Genomic DNA, 15,430 nt, shown 5'->3' with positions numbered 1-15,430 from the left:
TCTCCCCCTCAAGACCGTAAACTGTGGCAGGGAATGTGTCTGTTTATTGTTACAATGTATTCATTTATTTATTTGCACTTAATGAACGCTTACTGTGTGCAGAGCAATTGTACTCTCCTAAATGCTTAACACAGTGCTCTGCACATAGTAAGGGCTCAATAAGTACGACTGACTGATTGAATGCTGACAAATACACACGGACGAATACACATGGCGAATGAAGAAAAAGGCAAATTCTATGTCTGGCAGCTTAGACTATAATTAGATATAAACTTAGATTGCACATCATCGGCTTATACTTACCTCAGGGAAATATTCCTGGGGAAACTTTTCCTTCTCCAGCATGGGGGTGCTCTCTAATGTGTCAGAGTAGATTTCTTTCCCAGTAACTTTTTTATATTTCTTAGCTAGGAGAAGATAGGAAAGACAATTGACAGTAAATGAGTGGCTTTGTTATGCTATCTCATTTATCTATTTAAAACGAAAAATGTCTGTGAGAAAACTTCATATTCACCAGAACAATCGATCGATCACTGGCATTTACTGAGCGATTACGGTGCGCAAAGCACTGTGCTATGCATTTGGGACAGTACAATACAGTTAGCAGACATGATCTCTTTCCGAGCACAGTACTCCCATCTTCGAAGACCTTATGAAATAACATCTGTTTCAGGTCTCCCCCATAATTTTTTGTAATGGTATTTTTTAAACTCTCACTATGTGTACTTGTATCTCTGGGGTAAATACATGGTAGTCATGTTGAACAAAGTTCCTGTCCCACATGGGGCTCACACTCTTAATCCCCATTTTACATGGGAGGGAACTGAGGCACAGAGAAGTCACAGAGCAGACAAGTGGTGGAGACGGGATTAGAACCCAGGTCTTCTGACTCCTAGGCCTGGGGCTCTATCCACTACACCATACCATTTTCTAAATTCCTAATGCTGCTAGGCTAGATCCATCCAAATGCCACTACCACGTATTTCCAGGCCACTTAAGCTCTCAAATACTTGAGAAAGCAGTGTGGTCTACTGGAAAGAGCCCGGGTCCGGGAGTCAGAGGATGTAGGTTCTAATTCTGGTACTAATTGTCTGCTGTGTGACCTGGGGCAAGTCACTGAACTTCTTTGTGCTTCAGTTACCTCATCCGTAAAAAGGGGACTAAGGCTGTAAGCCACATGGGACAACCTGATTACCTTAGAGAAGCAGCATGGCTTACTGGAAAGAGCATGGGCTTGGGAGTCAGAGGTCGTGGATTCTAATCCCGGCTCCATCACTTGTCTGCTGTGTGACCTTAGGCAAGCCACTTGACTTCTCTGTGCCTCAGTTACCTCATCTATCAAATGGGGATTCAGACTGTGAGTGCTTAAAACAGTGCTTGAAACATAGCAAGTGTTTAACAAATACCATAATTATTATTATGAGCAATCTCACCTGTAAAACTGATGCCTGTTTACACATTACATATTGATATTGATGCCCGTTTACTTGTTTTGAAGTCTGTCTCTCCCCTTCCAGACTGCAAGCCCAGTGTGGGCAAAGATTGTCTCTCTTTACTGCTGAATTGTATGTTCCAAGTGCTTAGTACAGTGCTCTGCACATAGTAAGCGCTCAATAAATACAATTGAATGAATGAATGAATGAATGAATAACATGGGGACTAAGACTGTAAGCCCCATGTGGGGTATGGACTGTGTCCAACCTGATTAGCTTGTACCTACCCCAGTGCTCAGTACAGTGCCTGGCACAGAGTAAACTCCCAAGTGGCAGATCCAAGAAAAGAATCCGGTTCTCCTTTTTAGACTGTGAGCCCACTGTTGGGTAGGGACTGTCTCTATATGTTGCCAATTTGTACTTCCCAAGCGCTTAGTACAGTGCTCTGCACATAGTAAGTGCTCAATAAATACGATTGATTGATTGATTGATTGATTCTCCTTACTCCCAAACCTGGACAGTTTCCACAACTGAAGAGTCTAAGACAGCTATCTCATTGGACCCTACAGCAGGATGGCCTAATAGTAATAATGATGATGATGGTATTTGTTAAGCACTTACTATGTGCCAAGCACTGTTCTAAGTGCTAGGGTAGATACAAGGTAATCAGGTTGTTCCACGTGGGGCTCACGGTCTTAATCCTCATTTTACAGATGAGGTAACTGAGGCACAGAGAAGTTAAGTGACTTGCCCAAGATCACACAGCAGACAAGTGGCAGAGCTGGGATTAGAACCACGACCTCTGACTCAAAAGCCCGTGTTCTTTCCACTAAGCCATGCTGCTTCTCCTAGTGGAAAGAGCACAGGATTGGGAGTCAGAAGTTTGGGTTCCAATCCCTTACCTGTTGTTTGACCTTGGGTTAGTCATACATAAGTTATTTGGCCCTTAGTTTGCTCATCTGTAAAATGGGGATTAATACTTGTTCTCTATCTGTGGTCCCCAAGTGGGGGACAGGGACTGTGTCTTAATGTATTGTATTTTACTCAGTTCAAGGCTTGGCCCATTTGTTTTTTAATGGTATTTGTTAAGTGCTTACCATGTGCCAGGCACTGTACTAAGCACTGGGGTAGATGCAAGTTATTCAGGTTGGACCCAATCCATGTCCCACATGGGGCTCACAGTCTTAACCCCCTTACAGATGAGTGAACTGAGACGCAGAGAAGTAAAGTGATTTGCCTACGGTCACCTACCAAAAGAGTCTTAGAGCTAGCATTAGAACCCAGGTCCTGAGACTCCCAGGCCCGGATTCTTTCCACTAAGGCCTAGGGAGCGTCTACACATTTCTACAGAAATGTGGCTTCTAGTCACCCCCAGAAGCTCTGCTCACATGATTTTCATTCGCCCAAAAGCTCTCATATCAAAGCTTCCCGCTCAATCGATTCTTCTTTGGATAAGGTGTTTGTCCACCTCCTTTCAGCATAATCAGGAAATTAGCCTAATTGGATTGTTTGGAGGCTCGGATACCTCGATGATGTATGTCATACGAATACCTTAGATGGATAGACAGATCGAAGAACAGCCTTGCTTGGATAAACAAAAGTGGCGACGATACCGTTTTGATTACAATTCAATGACTCAAAAATTTGTGACTGGAAATTGCCTGTATGGAAACTGTTTAATCAAGGGAAGCGTTTACAGTAAACCGCCGATAGATCATCGCCAAAATGGGTATCTATCAAATATCCTACCTGATTAGCAAGTTGTATTAGAAGCAGAAAGAGGGCTGAGCTTACATCTTCTCGAGCTGTCAGGACACGCTATGGATAGTCCAGCACGGAGCAATCTCCGGGAGATGGACCACCTCAGCAAAAATAGCAGGCTGCTTTTGGCCTATGAAAGCCATCAACTGAGATTACTGAAAACCTCTTTTAAGAAGTTGCAGGGGTCATAGCAGTAATGGGAAGCGCCAGTGGTATTCACCTGCTGTGTGACCCTGGGCAAGTAACTTCACTACTCTGGGTCTCAATTACCTCATCTGTAAAATGGGGATTGAGATTGTGAGCCCCACATGGGACAGGGGTTGTGTCCAACTTGATATGCTTGTATCCACCCCAGCACTTATACAGTGCCTGGCACATAGTAAGGGCTTAACAAATACCATCATTATTTACTGAGAGCCTGCTGAATAAAGTGGTGTAGTGGATAGAGCACGGGCCTGGGAGTCAGAAGGTCATGGGTTCTAATTCCTACTCCGTCACTTGTCTGCTGTGGGAACTTGGGCAAGTCACTTCACTTCTCTGTACCTCAGCTACTCATTTGGAAAAAGGGGATTTAGACTGTGAGCCCCATGTGAGACAGCGACTATGTCCAACCTGATTTGCTTCTATCCATCCCAGTCCTTAGTTCAGTGCCTGGCACAGAGTAAACTCTTAACAAATACCACAACTATTATTATTGATAATAATAATAACAATAAATTCCTTTTTTGATGTCCACCTCCTTGAAGAAACATTCCCTGAGATGCAAGTCCAGGAGAGAGTTCCAACTAACCAACCCCTACATCCCTCCCTGTCTGATCAGTTGTGGTATTTCTTTTTATCATTATTTTATTATTTCTTATCATTCTTGAGCACTTACTATGTTTGTTAAATGCTTCTACGTGCCGGGCACTGTATTAAGCACTGGAGAAGAAACGAACTAATCAGGTTGGACACAGTCCCTGTCCCTCATAATAATAATAATAATGATGATGGCATTTATTAAGCGCTTACTATGTGCAGAGCACTGTTGTAAGCGCTGGGGGGGGATACAAGGTGATCAAGTTGTCCCCCGTGGGGCTCACAGTCTTCATCCCCATTTTATAGATGAGGTAACTGAGGCTCAGAGAAGTTAAGTGACTTGCCCAAGGTCACACAGTAGACACGTGGCGGAGCTGGAATTCGAACCCATGACCTTTGACTCCAAAGCCCGGGCTCTTTCCATTGAGCCATGCTGCTTCTCTCCTCATGGAGATCACAGTCTTAGTCCCCATTTTACAGATGAGTTAACTCAGTATGGAGAAGTGAAGTGACTTGCTCAAGATCACACAGCAGACAAGTGGCAGAGCCAGGTCTAGAACCCAGATCCTTCTTACTCCAAGGCCTGTGCTCTACCCATTAGGCCACGCTGTTTCCCTAGGGACATGACAACAAGGTTGGACATAACTCCCAGCCCCATAGGGGATGCACAGGTTAAGGCAGAAGAATGACAGGTATTTCATCCCCATTATACAGATGAGGAAACTGAGGCATAGAAAACTAAAGGTCACCCAGCAGGCAAGTGGTAGAGGCAAGATCGGACCCTAGCTCTTTTCGCCCTCAGGCTCATGCTCTCCCACTAGGCCACGCTGCATCTCACTAGCGACGAGAATAATCGAACTGTGTCTCAATCCACTGCTCATTAATATACTAGAAGACAAGTGCCCGACGATACTAAGTTTAGTCAACTAGTTGCCCCTGAGACAGATTACTCACTATGAAATTGTAAAACTCTAGACTATTAGCTTGTTGTGGCAGGGAATATGTCTACCAACTCTGTTAAAGTGTACTCTCCAAAACCCTTAGTACAGTGCTCTGTACACCGTAAGCACTCAATAAAAATGACTGACTTGGGACTGTGAATTGGAGAGGGTTTCACCATCACTTCCTTTTACAAAAGGTGTGCATTTTCTTCAATAAAAATCTGTTAAGTATATAGTTATTCAAAAATATATAAATAAAAATGAATTTATAGTTGTTTTAACAGTTTCAGGGAAAGGCACAACGATCAATGGTGTTTACTGAACACTTACTGTGTGCAGAGCATTGTACTAAGCTCTTGGGAGAGTACAATACAACAAAATTAGTGCCCATGTGCCCTGCCCACAATGAGCTTTCAGCCTAAAGTGTAGGCTCATATGGGTTACTCCTTTTTGAGCTGCTTCAGTCAAAGATCTACATGAGGGCTTTCAGGCTACCTGGACCACTAGCCCAGGGACCTACTGGGGAGGTGAAGGATACAACTTGTGAGGGATAAAAATCTTTGGGCCAGATGGACCCCCATTTGAATGGCTGTCCAAGTATTCCACTGAGAAGAGACCCTGTACTCTATGTAATAATAATGATATTTGTTAAGCGCTTACTATGTGCCAAGCACTGTTCTAAGCGCTGGGGTAGATACAAGGTAATCAGGTCATCCCGCAAGGGGCTCACAGGCATAATCCCCATTTTACAGATGTGGTAACTGGGGCATAGAGAAGTTAAGTGGCTTGCCCAAGGTCACATAGCAGACAAGTGGTGGAGCCAGAATTAGAACTCATGTCCTCTGATTCTCAAGCCTGGGCTCGTTCCATTAAGCCATGCTGCTTCTCATTTGATTTAGCTATGGTTTTTATGAAGTGCTCACAAGGCACAAGCAGTGTGTCCTAGTGGAAAAGTCAAAGACCTGGAGTCTAATCACTGTTCTGCGACTTACTTGTCTGCTGTGTGACCTTGGGCAAGTCACTTCATTTCACGTCCCTTCTGCATCGCCCTGACTTGTTCCCTTCATTTTTCTTCCCTTCCATTCCCACAACACGTAAGCATATATCTGTAATTTATTTATTTATTTATTTTTTATGTATATTAATGTCTGTCTCCACCTCTAGACTGTGAACCTGTTGTGGGCAGGGAATTTGTTTGTTGTTGTATTGTTCTCTCCCAAGCTCTTAGTACAGTGCTTTGCACACTGTAAGCACTCAATAAATATGACTGAATGAACGTTTAGTAAAGTACCTGGCACATAGTAAGTGCTTAAGAAAGACAAGACTCTGTGCTAAGCGCTGGTGTTAAATTACTGGAAAACAGATGGTCAGTTTCCAAGTGATCGAAAAACAGTGAGACTGAATGAAGTGCAACAGTACTTTGAAAATCAGTTACCACAGCTTCAAGGAGAATGAGAGTTCACGTGACCTAGCTCAATGGAGGTTTTATGTATGGCAACATGGACAGAGTGAGTGTAATGAAATCCTCGAGGTTCAGAAAGGATTACAAATCCTATCTGAAAGCTCAGGAGAATCAATAGACCTCATACTGACACTGCTGGCAGCTACTAAAATACTTTATGTTTTGATGTGCATGGCTCATCTGGAATTCCCACAAGAAGAGATGGGAGCTTCAGAATTGTATGTATGTATATATTTACTATATATATACATATACATATATACATATACATATATATGTACATAAATGATGGAATTTGTTAATAATAATAATAATAATAATGATGGCATTTGTTAAGCGCTTAATATGTGCAAAGCACTGTTCTAAGCACTGGGGAGGATACAAGGTGATCAGGTTGTCTCAAGTGGGGCTCACAGTCTTCATCCCCATTTTGCAGATGAAGTAACTGAAGCACAGAGAAGTGAAGTGACTTGCCCAAAGTCACACAGCTGACAAGTGGCGGAGCTGGGATTTGAATTTACTATGTGCCAAGCACTGTTCTAAGCACTGGGGTAGATACAATCTATAATTCTTAATTCTATTTATCTATTTTGATGCTATTGATTTCTACTTGTTTTGTTTTGCAGTCTGTCTCCCCCTTCTAGATTATGAGCCCATTGTTCGGTAGGGATTGTCTTTATCTATTGCCAAGTAATACTTTCCAGGTGTTTAATACAGTGCTCTACACACAATAAGTGCTCAATAAATACAACTGAATGAATGAATGAATGAATGAGGTTGTACCATGTGGGGCTCACACAGTCTTAATCCCCATTTTACAAATGAGGTAACTGAGGACTAGAGAAGTGAAGAGCCTCGCTCAAAGTCACACAGCTGATAAGTGGCAGAGGCGGGATTAGAACCCAAAACATCTGACTCCCAAGCTCAGGCTCTTTCCACTAAGCCCCGCTGCTTATATTGTATAAGACAATAGTATTTATTAAGTGCTTACTGCATGCTTAGCACTATACTAAGAGCTGGGAGAGATGGGAATTGGACACAATCCCTGTCATACTGCTATTTATCTATGTCTAGACATAGATATATGCAGGCATATGTAGATAGTTGTATAGATCTGTAAATCAGTCAATCCTATTTATTGAGCATTTACGGGTGCAGAGCACTGTAATAAGCACTTGGGAGAGTATAACGGACCTCTGTCTATCTAAAAATATGTGTGTGTGTGTGTGTGTGTTGTGTGTGTGTGTGTCTGTGTGCCCTAATGGATATAGTATGGGCCTGGGAGTCAGAAGAAACTGTGACCTTGGGCAAGTCACTTAACTTTTCTGTGCCTCAGTTACCCCATCTGTAAAATGAGAATTAAGACTTTGAACCCATGTGGGACACAGACTCTGTGCAACCTGATTTGCTTGTATCCACCCCAACACTTAGTACAGTGCCTGGCACATAGTAAGCTCTTACAAATATCATAGTTATTATCATTACTATTATTATACATCTTTACATGGATACATATATGTGTACAGATATTACATATCTATACAAATTATATCTATCTCTATAGCTCTAACTATAGTCACTCAATCATATTTATTGAGCATTTATCGTGTGCAGAACACTATACTAAACACTTTGGAGAGTGCAATGTAACAATAAACAGACACATTCCCTACCTATACATTATATATATGGGGTCTATAGTAGCCATAATGTGCCAAAGAGTAAACATAGTGAAATAAAATACCATAATTATAATTGTAAACAGATTTTGAAGCTTACCTTTAAAGTCAAACTGGTATATGTTTTTCAAGGATTCATGAAGAAAATAAAAGCTTCCAAGTGCCTGTACAGGAAGAAGAATGGAAATCCATTAAGGAATAGACCCTGAGCTCAAATTTTGAGCAATGAGAGCCCTTTTACCTGAGCATAATTTCTGTGAATGAGCAACTGAAACAAAACCAGTCACACAAAACCCAGGGACACAAAGGGCAAATCTTCTACCAGAAGTGGGTAATCTAAGCCCCACACTCCCCCAAATACTATTTATTGAGCCCTACCATATGGGGCACTAAACTAACTGATGGGGGAGAGTCGTTAGCAGTGCTGTCTAGTGGAAAGAGCATGGGCCTGGGAGTCAGAGGGCCTGGATTCTAATCCCAGCTCCACCACTTACCTGCTTTGTGAGCTTGAGCATATCACTTAGCTTCTCAGGGCCTCAGTTCCCTCATGGGCAAAATAGGGATTCAGCACCTTTTCTCCCTCCTACTTAGATTGTGAGCCCCTTGTGGGACCTAATGATATTGTATCTACCCCAGTGCTTAGTACAGTGCTTGACACATAGTAAGCACCTAACAAGTAACACAATTATTATTACAATAACAATAATAATAATGATGGCATTTATTAAGCGCTTACTATATGCAAAGCACTGTTCTAAGCACTGGGATAGATACAAGGTGATTGCGTTATCCCACGGGGGGTTCACAGTCTTAATCCCCTTTTTACAAATTATTACAATAGAGTTGTTAGTTTATAATTTCCTGTTCTATAAGCTTGTTGCTTCAAATACAATCAAGTCTTTCTTTCTTATATTCTAACCTCCATAAGGTCAGAAACCACATCCATTTTTTAAAATGGTACTTGTTAAGCGCTTACTATGTGCAAGGCACTGTACAGCATGGCTTAGTGGAAAGAGCACGGGCTTGGGAGTCAGAGGTCGTGGTTTCTAATTCCTACTCCGCTGCTTGTCAGTTGGGTGACCTTGGGCAAGTCACTTAACTTCTCTGTGCCTTAGTTACCTCATCTGTAAAATGGGGATGAAGACTGTGAGCCCCACGTGGGACAGCCTGATTACCTTGTATCTACCCCAGTGCTTAGAACAGTGCTTGGAACATAGTAAGTGCTTAACAAATACCAACATTATTATTACTATTACTACACTTTAATTTGAGTACTCAATACAGAGCTCTGCACAAACTAGTGGCTTAACAAATACCATTAAAACTACTAATTCAGAAGCACAGGCCATTTTGCAATCATTCATTCATTCAACTGTATTTATTGAGCACTTACTGTGTGCAGTACTAGGTGCTTGGGAAGTACAAGTCTCAGCAACATATAGAGATGGTCCCTACCCAACAATGGGCTCACAGTCTAAAAGGAAATGTTCAATCCAAATGCTCAATTAAGGGCCAGTACATGCTTGACTGTCTTTCGTTATTTTCCCCTGCATTTCTGCTCTAAGGTATGCAGGCCTCAGGAAAAATCAATCCATCAATCCACTGTATTTATTGAGTGCTTGTTGGGTGCCTGGCACTGTACTAAGCACTTGGGAGAGTACAATACAGCAATTGTACATTCCCAAACAGAACATTCCCAAATGCAGCACTTTCACAGGTTGAGGATTGTTGATTTTTTTCTCTTTTTAATGGCATTTGTTAAGCACTACTTTATGCCAGGCACTGTACTAAACTCTGGGATAGATACAACCTAATCTGATCAAAAAAGGTCAGGTCCTTGACCCACAAAGAACTCACAGTCTTAACCCCCATTTTGTAGTTAGGGTAACTGAAGCCCAGGGAAGCGAAGTGACTTGCCCAAGGTCACATGGCAGACAGGTGACAGAGCTGGGATTCAAATCCAGGTCCTTCTGACTTTCATGTCTGTGTTCTATCTACTTAGCAACACTGCTTCTCATCATGCACACCTACTCTCTTTCCCAAGTGCTTATTACAGTGTTCTGCATACAGTAAGTGCTCAATAAATACGATTGAATGAATGAATGAATAGTCAGTCAGTCAACTGCATTTATTGAGCACTTAGTACTGTTTTGGAAGATTCAATACAAAAACCAATGGTGGTGGGGGTTGGCTTTATTAGCATGCCATTCTCTAAAATCGAGGTTAGTAATGACAGCGTCTTGTTCTCCCTTGTTTTCTAATCTGTAACATTACGCAGAGGAGGGTCGGTCAACCAGTGGTATTTACTGAGCTTAGTACAGTGCTTTGCACACAGTAAGCGCTCAATAAATGTGATCGAATGAATAAATGAACTGAGCCCTTACTGTGTGTACAGCACTGTACTAAGCATCTGAGAATGTACCATGTAACCGAGTTGGTAGATAGGTTCATTCCCTCATTCACTCAATTGTATTTATTGAGTGCTTACTGTGCACAGAGCACTGTACTAAGTGCTTGGAAAGTATGTGCCCTGCGCTCTGTTCCACAGGTATAGCCATCAGGCGGGGGAATGAAAACAAAGATCCTCTAGATTGTAAGCTTCGCTGTGAGCACAGGATGTGTCTGTTATATTGTTCTATTGTACTCTCCCCAGCACTTAGTACATTGCTTTGCACACAGTAAGCACTTAAGAAATACGATTGACAAAGATCCTCTCTAATCTTTCAGCTCCTTCTGAGCAGGGAGCCTATCTACCTACTCTACTGTACTGGCCCAAACTCTCGGTACAATTCCTCTGCACAGAGTGAGATCTTGTGAGAAGCAATGTGGCTTAGTAAATAGAGAACAGACCTGGGAATCAGAAGGTCATTGGTTCTAATCCCGGCTCTGCCATGTGTCTGCTGTGAGAAGTTGGGCAACTCCCATCTTCTTATCTCTCCCCACTTCAGTCTATACTTCACGCTGCTGCCCGGATCATCTTTGTGCAGGAACGCTCTGGGCATGTTACTACCCTCCTCAAAAATCTCCAGTGTCTGCTTGTCAACCTATGCATCAAGCAGAAACTCCTCACTCTGGGCTTCAAGGCTCTCCATCACCTCACCTCCCTTCTCTCCTTCTATAGCCCAGCCCGCACCCTCTACTCCAACGTGTACTTCCCAAGTGCTTAGTACAGTGCTCTACACACAGTAAGTGCTCTATAAATACGATTGAATGAATGAATGAATGAATGAATGAAAAGTCACTTCTCTGGGCCTCAGTTCCCTCATCGGAAAAGAATGGGGATGAACGTGAGCCCTATGTGGGACAGGGACTGTGTCCAACCTTATTAACTTGTTTCTACCCCAGCGCTTACAACAGTGCTGGGCACATGGCAAGCGCTTAACAATTTAGATCCCACAAGATCATTTTGGGACCATTCTATATATAGCCTCTCACTTTGTACAAGATCAGAAAAGTTTCAGTGGCTTGGGAGTCAGAGGTCATGAGTTCTAATCCCAGCTCCGTCACTCGTCAGCTGTGTGACTTTGGGCAAGTCACTTAGCTTCTCTGTGCCTCAGTGACCTCATCTGTAAAATGGGGATTAAGACTGTGAGCCCCATGTGGGACAACCTGATCACCTTGTATCCCCCCAGAGCTTAGAACAGTGCTTTGCACATAGTAAGCACTTAACAAATACCATCTTTATTATTATTATTTGGATATACAAAATTCATAATGATATTCATGGCATTTGTTGAGCACTCACTAGGTGTCAAGTACTGGTGAAGCAGCATGGTGCAGTAGTTAGAGCTCGGTTCTGGGAGTCAGAAGGTCATGGGTTCTAATCCCGGCTCTGCCACTTGTCTGCTGAGTGACCTTGGGCAAGTCACTTTATTTCTCTGTGTCTCAGTTACCTTGTCTGTAAAATGGGGATTGAGACTGTGAGCCCCATGACGGACAGGGACAGTGTCCAATACGATTTACCTGTATCTCAACCCCAGCGCTTAGTACAGTGCCTGGCTCATAGTAAGCACTAAACAAATACCATAATTGTTATTATTATTGTGCTAAACGCTCGTGTAGATACAAAATAATCAAACTGGATGCTGTGCCTGTCTCACACGGGACTCACAGTCCAAGGGAGAGAGAGAACAGGCACTGCCTCTTCATTTCATAGAAGAGGAAACTGAGACCCAGAGAAGTTAAAAGAGATTTACCCTAGGTCACACAGCGGACAAGTGGCAGGGCCGGGACTAGAACTCTGTCCTCCTGACTCCCAAGCTCAACCTCTTTCCACTTGGCCACAGTGTTCCCCATATCCAAGATAATGTTTGATCCTTCTGTTTCTTCATTCATTCAGTCGCATTTATTGAGTGCTTGCTCTGTGCAAAGCACTGCACAAAGCACTTCAGAGAGTACAATATAACAATAAGTGGACATATTCCCTGCCCACAATGAGCTTACGGTCTAATGGAGTTGTTTGCTTCCCACAAATGTCCTCTTTTTATGGGCTTGACAGACTCCAGACCACAGTCTTTAAAGCGGACCAGACTCATCTTTCTTTTTGGGAAGATTGAGTAGGAAGCTGGGAGGGGGCAGAAGACTATAAACATGCTTGAAGAATATGTCGAGAGAGAATAAAACCATCGTGTTTTGGGCACAAGTGGGGAGAGAGGGGACTCATATTAAAAACTCAAAACCATAAATCCATAGAACTTCCTATGTTCAGTATTTCCTTGATGATTTTTCAAACTCTTTTACAGTCATAGGTACAAGATGTTGAGAAAAAAAGGAACTTGTCACGACATGAACTCTTATTGACAAGCATAACCGAACCGATGTATTAAACAAAGAAATGATTTTGTTTCATTTGGTCTTTTTACCTCAATAGTGACAGAGACACCCTCTCAGCAGCAGAGTGTTTTGGCTCAGTGAATGCTGCATTATTTATGAGACGCTGCACATCTAGAGATTAAACATTTGCTGATTTGTCAAAAGCACAAACATGAGATCTTGCCCATCTCCTTGACACATTAGTTCATCCAACGGAAAACACTGTCACACGTTTAATTGATGAGTACACTTCCTTGTGACCCAGGCAACCTGCTTCAGTTTTTTTTTCTTTCCCTACCAGAAGTGGCAAATAAGAAAAACACCGAAAGAGACGGGCTTATGCGGGACTCAGAATAAACTCCTCTCCGGTCAGATTCTCGTGGTAGCTACGAAAGGCGGTTGCTTGCTCTCGAGCTTAGAGTTCGAGAGGAATTAATCAAAGCAAGTTGCTATTTCACTGCAAACTGTATCTCTTGTTCTTTAATGTGCCACCCCCTACCAGAGACTGATTTGAAACTCCTGCAGTCCAGGTTTGGGGTGTAACTATCTGTCTTATTCTTTCAAGTTGTCTCTGACTCATAGAGACTCCATAGACACATCTCTCCCAGAATGCCCCCACTCTCCATCTGCAATCCTTCTGGTAGTGGAGCCATAGATTTGCCTTGGTCAAAATCCGGAAGTGGTTTACCATCTCCTTCTTCCACACAGTAAACCTGAGTCTCCACCCTCCACTCTCTTCCCTGTCGCTGCTGCCAAACAAGGGTGAGTTTTTCCTTGTAGCACATTGCTTGCCACTTGCTAGCCACTGTTGAAGCTAGGAATGGCATGGGTAGGCCTCTGGTTGACTCTCCCTCCCATTGTTGAGACTGGTGGAGTACTGGAAACTCTCCAGATGCCATCCTGAGAGGCACTGGGGCTTTTAGAGACTATTATTGTAATTCTTTGCTCACAGAGCTCTCTCAAGTGCTTAGTAGAATGCTCTGCATATAGTAAGCACTCTACTCTTCCCCACCCCCCTGCCCTACCTCCTTCCCCTCCCAACAGCACTTGTATATATTTGTACATATTTATTACTCTATTTATTTTACTTGTACATATTTACTATTCTATTTATTTTGTTAATGATGTGCATACAGCTATAATTCTATTTGTTCTGACGATTTTGACGCCTGTCTACATGTTTTGTTTTGTTGTCTGTCTCCCCACTCTAGACTGTGAGCCTGTTGTTGGGTAGGGACCATCTCTATATGTTGCCGACTTGTACTTCCCAAGCGCTTAGTACAGGGTTCTGCACACAGTAAGCACTCAATACATACGATTGAATGCATGAATGAATAAATACGACTGATTGATGGAAAGAAAAGCAATGGTTAGTACAATGCTTTGCACACCCAGCTCAATAAATATGAATGATTGATTGGTTGACAGAGCTCTCGAGTTATACCTGAAATCCTACTACCAAAATCCCATTAAAAACCTTCTCAAAATTGCCACATTAATTCTAAAAATCAAGAAGAGTCAGAGCTGTCTACCTAACATTTTTCCCATCACAAAAGTATACCACTGTAATAATAATGATATTTATAAAATGCTCACTATGCGTCAGGATAGGTTACCTGAGTATCAGACTGGATAGAATCCCCATTCCAAATGGGGTTCACAGTCTAAGGGAATGGAGAACAGGTGTCTAGTGGATACAGCCCAGGCCTGGGAGTCAGAAGGACCTGAGTTCTAATTCCAGCTCTGCCACTTGTCTGCTCTGTGACCTTGGGCAAGTCACTTCACTTCTCTGTGCCTCACTGCCCTCACCTGTAAAATGGGGATTAAGACTGTGAGCCCTCTGTAAGACAGGGACTGTGTCCAACCAGATTGTTCTGTATCTACCCCAGTGCTTAGAACAGTGCTGGCATGTAGTACGTGTTTAACAAATACCACAATTATTCTCATTATCATTATGCAAAGCCAAGTGTTTGTTGGAAACCTTTAAAGAAAATTATTATTTCATGATTAAAGTTAAAGGGGATGGCAAAGCTGGAGAAATTGATTTGCCCTACCTTCCTTCTTCTGTTCCCTCCCTCACTCAAACTGAGTTACCACAGCATGAGATCACATGTATTGTCAGAAGAAACAAATATAAAGAAAACTTAAGACTCCCTATTGAATTTTGGCCCCAAATGATCCCAATGAGTCAATTCTGATAATGATAATAACTGTGGTATTTGTTAAGCACTTACTATGTGCCAGGCTCTGTACTAACTGCTGTGGTGGTTACAAGCCAATTGGGTTGGACACAGTCCCTGTCCCATGAGGAGCTCAAAGTCTCAATCCCCACTTTACAGATGAGGTAACTGAGGCACAGAGAAGTGACTTGCCCAAGGCCACAAAGCAGACAAATGGTGGAGCTGGGATTAGAACCCATGACCTTCTGAAACCCAGGCCTGGGCTCTATCCACTATGCCATGCTGCTTCTCAGTTAGTTACCTCATCCATGAAATGGGGATTGAGACTGTGAGCCCTACATGAGAAAAGGAACTGTGTCCAACC

The 15,430-nt window shown here is 42.7% G+C and overlaps 1 protein-coding gene across 1 annotated transcript in view; it reads right to left on the bottom strand.

Moving 5' to 3' along the window:
- INPP5A (inositol polyphosphate-5-phosphatase A) overlaps nt 1–15,430 on the bottom strand; it is a 610,446-nt gene that overhangs the window by 247,074 nt on the left and 347,942 nt on the right. Inside the window, exons 5-6 of the mRNA XM_038744152.1 lie at nt 8,175–8,238; nt 304–407 (exon numbers count right to left, since the gene is read on the bottom strand). Of these exons, the coding sequence (XP_038600080.1) occupies nt 304–407; nt 8,175–8,238 (168 nt within the window). The remainder of the gene's footprint in view (nt 1–303; nt 408–8,174; nt 8,239–15,430) is intronic.

Source organism: Tachyglossus aculeatus, chromosome 3, assembly GCF_015852505.1.
Source record: "Tachyglossus aculeatus isolate mTacAcu1 chromosome 3, mTacAcu1.pri, whole genome shotgun sequence".
Lineage (NCBI taxonomy): Eukaryota > Metazoa > Chordata > Mammalia > Monotremata > Tachyglossidae > Tachyglossus > Tachyglossus aculeatus.
This window is presented reverse-complemented; position numbering and strand designations above follow the sequence as displayed.